Source organism: Apis dorsata, unplaced genomic scaffold (genome assembly GCF_000469605.1).
Source record: "Apis dorsata unplaced genomic scaffold, Apis dorsata 1.3 scaffold_59, whole genome shotgun sequence".
Classification (NCBI taxonomy): Eukaryota; Metazoa; Arthropoda; class Insecta; order Hymenoptera; family Apidae; genus Apis; species Apis dorsata.
In genome coordinates this window covers 311,018-317,082 of record NW_006263359.1, presented here as the reverse complement: position 1 = coordinate 317,082, position 6,065 = coordinate 311,018, and the positions used below count along the sequence as shown (strand labels likewise).

General features: G+C 29.9%; 1 protein-coding gene across 3 annotated transcripts in view; it reads right to left on the bottom strand.

Moving 5' to 3' along the window:
• Positions 1-6,065, bottom strand: part of LOC102677462 (MLX-interacting protein) — a 23,039-nt gene extending 16,974 nt beyond the window's left edge. For 2 of the 3 annotated variants that reach the window (XM_031515240.1, XM_031515241.1), the window contains exons 1-2: positions 5,927-6,065; positions 2,361-2,733 (exon numbers count right to left, since the gene is read on the bottom strand). In XM_031515240.1, coding sequence (XP_031371100.1) covers positions 2,361-2,716 — 356 coding nt within the window. In that variant the 5' untranslated portion in view covers positions 2,717-2,733; positions 5,927-6,065. Of the gene's footprint in view, positions 1-2,360; positions 2,734-5,926 lie in introns of those variants that run through there. The other variant, XM_006609652.2, reaches the window with a different exon arrangement.

The window sequence follows — 6,065 nt, the reverse complement described above, 5'->3', positions numbered from 1 at the left end:
AAAAAAAAAAAAAAAAAAAAAAAAAAAAAAAAAATAAACATTAAAATTAGTACATAAAAATATCCATTGATACATATTCAATCATTTTTGCAATTTTTTATATTTGTTTCCATGTTTAAAATTGACCTATCGAAAATATTAATATTTCACGAATATATTAATATCTTTTCCTGCAATTCGAAATATACTTTTCTCTTTTCTCATAACATTCTATGCAATTAATTGTCCATAATGAATAAGTTTTGTTCGCTTTAATGGTAAGAACGAAGCAAAGTTTCCATAACAATCGCGGAAACAAAAGACCAACAGCGATAACGAGATAGTACAATTAAGTACATGTAACAGCAATTTCCTGCAAGTTGCTGTATGTAATTTATAGGTTCTTCTTAATTGAACGTAGTTTCTTATTATTATGAGTATAACAAGTTCTCTTGATTCCTTTTCCTTTCAATTATTCCTCTATTTTTGTTTCAATAATTGCTTATTATTGATACGTAAATAATATGAAAATATAATCATTTTTAAATAAAAATATAATCATTCGACAAATTATGGAATCTTTTACACGTGTCCTGTTTAGGGGCAAAGATGCTTTTAAGTAGATTAGATTATCATGATTATTGTGTACAAAATCTGATAACTAATTCTCATAATATCTATTCAACGTCAAAGTAATTTTAATATTGTAATAGAAAAATTCAAACAAAAATTTTACGAAAATTTTGCAATTGAATTCGTGTGTTAAAAAAAGAAAAAAGATATACGAGATACTTTTTTTCTCAATATTATCGTACACGTGTACTTTGCAAAAACGATATTGCTAGATGTCAAGAGATATAAAAAATTTAATTATGGATAATTATGGATAATAAACAGTCGACGAAATATTTATTTATATCCATGAATTGGAATTATTCGCTGTTCGATTGATTCGAATGTTAAAAATAATCGAACAATGAACTCGTGCTCTTGATTATGCTATCCGGTTTACAGAGTCTCGGTATCGATTATTTTCATCGCATAGGACGAGCTTAAAAACAGAATTATCAATAACAAAGGCAAAAAATGAAAAGGAAGAATTAATAAATAGAATAATAAACCATTAATCGAGTTAATCCAATAGATTAAATTGATTCTAAAAACGTATTAATCTTTCATAATTGATATCTCACTAAATTTTCAAGAAATCTCTCAAAACTTTCGATTAATTTATTAATCAATTTATTAAAAAATAAATGGGATAAAATAACTTTTTCTTTAAATGTAACAAATACGATAAAATAAAAATAAGATCGAAAATGTTTATCTATAAATAAACAAATGATTAACTTGAGGAATTATTTGAAGTCAAAATATCTAGACCTATAAAAGACAAATAAATTTGTTTTCGTCAATTAAAAGGTTAAACGTAAACGATCTGAAGGAAGTCTATAGCGAGATACAAACTGTCCCATAAAGAGAAAACGGAAATTGTCGTAGCCTGTCGGTTTCGCCGAGGCCGAGCTTAATTGCGATGTTGTCGTTTGGTTCTACGGCCTCTTCTTCATTAATTCAATTGTCTGTTATCAGGCGGAATGTCGGCACGACATTTGTCCGGTTGCCGAGCTCGAAATATAACTAGAATCTGCCCTACTAATCTCTCAAGGGAGCCGATTGCGAGAGAGAGGAATCACCACGCGTCGACTTGCGAGTTCTTGCAAAACGATTGTACACATTCGAATCACGAGACTGTTACGAGGCTAGCATACATGGATACTTCTTTCGTTTCTGGTCATTGGCATCATAGTGTAAAGTTCGTTTCTCCTTCTTCGCAACGAAATCACGACTTTCAACGATATTGATCAATCTTTCTAATCGATGGAGAGATACTATGCGAGAAACTTCACGTATTGTATACTGATACATAAGGATATACCTGGAAAATGGATGACAAATGGAAGGAAGAATGGTAAACTGAAGTTTCAAATTTTCTTCAATATTTCTTTAACCCTTTTGCTATTATAGGTGATTCTTATTGATCATCACTAGATGAAATTCATATATACAGCATTCACTTTTTTCAGATAATTTCTGTAAATGATAAGAAAAATCAATGTGACATTTTTGATTTTACCAATTAAATTTTATAAATTGTTATATATATACTTTTCTATATTGACAGATATATAAATATCCTAAATATTATATACCTTTATATTATATATAACTTTTTAATCATGTGCAAAATAGCCATCAGTTCATTTTCAATTCCATTAAAATCAATGTGCATTCCTGATAAATCCTATCACCTACAAGAAAGCGCAAGATTTCTCTTCGAATCCATTAACCTAAGGAAAAACTGAGGGAAAAGAGAAACTCACCTGTATGCGAGAGACATGCACTGGAACAGCTTGTTTAAGGACGTCTCAATGCTGAGCTGCTGAGAAGTTTTTTCATTCGAAGAACTGTTGGCGAATTTCTCGTGCGACAATCCTGGAGGCGTGATGATTGCAACCTTAACAGCCTCTTCCTCCGGCACGGGAACAGCGAGCTCGTCCTCGTCGTCCTGAGCCTCCGCTTCGAAGTCCGAGACCATGAAGTGACCGGAGTGTATGATCTCGCGGGAATCTCTGCCGTTATCTTCCTTTCTCCCTGCCCCAGGACGATGAAAACTTTGGCTCGGTGTCGTTGTCGTCATCATTGTTAACGGCTTTCTGTATATCAGTTCGGCCTGCATCCCTCTTTAGCGCCTATCTGTGAAATATGAATATACGAGCGTTGATTCATATTCATATTCATATTTTTCTCTTTTTCTTTTATTTATTTATTTTTATTTGTAATTATTGCTATTTTGTTTCTGATTGATTAGATTAGCTAGATTATAGAAATAATAAATTATATTTAAAGATAAATCTTTTTTTGAAAAACTAACCTTTTGAAATTGTGTCAGTTTCGAAACAAGAATAGGATATAATTACTGTGTTATATATGTAATAATATTATATTATTTTGTAATTATGAGACATTAATTATATAAAACAATGAAAAATTCTGTGGTTGTAGATATCTGGAAAACAAGATATTGACAACTGCTTATTAGTAATTTTATAGTTTGATAAGTGATATAGAAATCCAAAGAAAAGATGTAAAACAAGCTCTAACAAAAAATTTAGTGATATTAATCGATCTCATTTCACAAAATCTTTAAATTGCAGAGACTGCACATTCGATGTCAATAAAATAAATCCTTTGCGCCAGACATAACAAATATTTTTATCGAATAATTTGATAAGCTTTTTCTCTTCGACATTTGTCTATTCCTCTTTATAATAGAACATTGTTTTTATTCGATTTTCCTTTTACCTTTTTTATTAAATTTATATCTTGCGCATGCGTCTTCATATTTTTTTTTTCAATTTTTTAAGTTTTTTTTTCTTTTTCTTTTTAAATATAAAACCATTGCATTTAACACGATGAAAATGAACATTTCTCGTTGAAACACTTTCTTCGTTGACGCGCAAATTCAGAGCATGTAAACAACTTTTATACTCGGTTGAACGACCGGAGATCGTTAAAGACATTTCGGTTCGTTTCCATGAAAACATGATCGCGCGCCAGAATCCTCAATGGTCAGTGACTTCCTCAAAATGCTGCGAATATCTTCTATCTAAAATTAAATGCGACACATTTTATAAAAGTTAATTATTATTCACAGAGAGAGACGAAAACTTTTCCTAGTGACTGCAAGAAAATAATATTTAATAATTATAGGAAGAAAAATTATAACCGATTCATATATTTTTATATAACATTATTGCATAGAAACGATAATTTTTGAATTTTTTATTTTTTATATATTAATTTTCTCTATAAATAAGAAAGCAACCAATAGAACCAATGAATATTAGAAAGTTCTCGAGGTTAGGTTCCAATGACAGAATTAATTAACATGCTGAGTGGTAACAGAAAACTGACATATGTATTTAGTTACAAATGTTGCAAAAGAACTTAATATATATTTTCTTAACGTACAAACTGATCAATTCAAAACATTCGAAAATTTCTACTGTGTTAACGACTGATATGAATAATTCTTTAAAACAATTTGTAAAAGTTAACTTGTGACGCACGTTCGTTGGTTTTAATATGCAATGCGTGTAGATACGTCTAATAATAAAAGTACATGGAAACCTTCACTGAGATACATGTTACGAAAATGTCTAACGGAAATCGAAATCCATTTCTAATAAGCAATGAATAGTCGGAATTCGATATCGTAAATTACAGGTTAATCCACTATATAACCGGTTTCAGAGATAGATTTTTTTACCGATATATTAACAACTGATGATATATCTTTATAAATGTATTGAAATTTAATTGATATTATTTAGCAGAACATATCAGATTTATATAATTATAATTCCACGTGTATAAGATTTACTTACTACTTTTCGAAGAGAAGAACAAAATATCAGTTAACTGATAAGTTTCAAAGTTATTTTAACGATGATAGTAATTTGACTAACATTATTCACAGTATTTTTCGTAATATTACGCAAGTATGTTTATCGAAACGGATTTTCTTTGCAACAATTCTATTTAATAAATGATTTTAATATTTCACGACATTATTATCTTAAAAGTGTTAATGCTCTTTCACCCCGATGTCACTTCGTATCGTAAGGTTAACCGTTTTATCCGTTCATATACGAAGGTTTTTTCCTTTCCTCGTGGTTTTAAAAATTATGTTATATTAATAAAAAATGAAATATTATTTTTACTAATATAGTTATTTCAAGTTTTCTTATTGTGAAAATTTCTACAACTATAAACTCTATCGATAATCTATCTCTATCGATAAATTAGAAGAGTAGAAAATGTACGATCGTATGCGAGGATAACATATTACGATTGTGACGTAATCGTAAAATGTTATATGTTATACTTTATCAGATGTGCCATTACAATTTTATTTGTTTAAACACTTGCCTTTATGCATGAAAAAGCAACATATATATATATATATCTTTTTATTTTCTAATCTCTATGATTTATAAGTTGCCAGTATCGAAGATAGAAATGAGTTTAGCATTTTTATAAGACGCCAAAACTCTTTTCAAATGGGCACACCTCGATCTCTTATGCAATCATCAGTCGTATTTAGGAACTCGTCACGGCGCAAACAAAAACATTCTGCTTCGCCTACACGTGCGCGTGGCTACGAGAAACGTGTTTTTTAGCTTGGAGAAACATGGCCGTTCTGATTACGCGATAACAACAGCATATTCAAATAGATTGTCAGAATAACAACATTATAGAACCTTCCACGAAAAATGATAAGAAAATTTTTAATCATTGTAAATGATAAATAGACTATAAACTTAATTGCAAATTTAATAAATTAAATGATAAAATGTAAATCATATGGGACTTTTTAATAATAGAAAAATAAGTTTAAACAGTACAAATTTTTAATATTTCGTCTCTCTGTGAAAATATACACAGAGCAATATAGTATTTTAAAATATCACAATAGATTTGGCAATGATACACGCATGGCACCTGTCATAATGTATGGTTAAATCGAACAAGGAAATTATTGCGCGTACATTTTACTTATTTCCTTCCATTCTATTCATTTAGATTGCTTTAAAAGTCGTTAAAAAATCGAAATGTTGTCTTTATCTTATTGCAATAAAAATCGTATCGCGTGCTTATATTTTATAGCAAATAAAATCTTCTTGGGATGAAGTAGACAAAAGTCTACAAAATAAATTCGTCATTCGTTCATTTGAAAAAATCTATCGATGATTAAGAATATATCTGCAATGTATATGATTTAATCAGCTATGCTCATTTCGAATAATGAACATAAATGCATAACACAGCACTTCTTGCAAGGATCACAGTTTTTATTGTCGATTTTTTTTCCTATCTCACTCACCTCTTCTCACTGCGTGTCACCACTCGTCGTTGATACGTACACACCGTTGCAACTTGACGACGAAATTTAACGATTCCCTTGTATTAATTTTTCTTTAATCTCGACCAATATTGTCACACTCACGCTCGCCGTCAGGCTG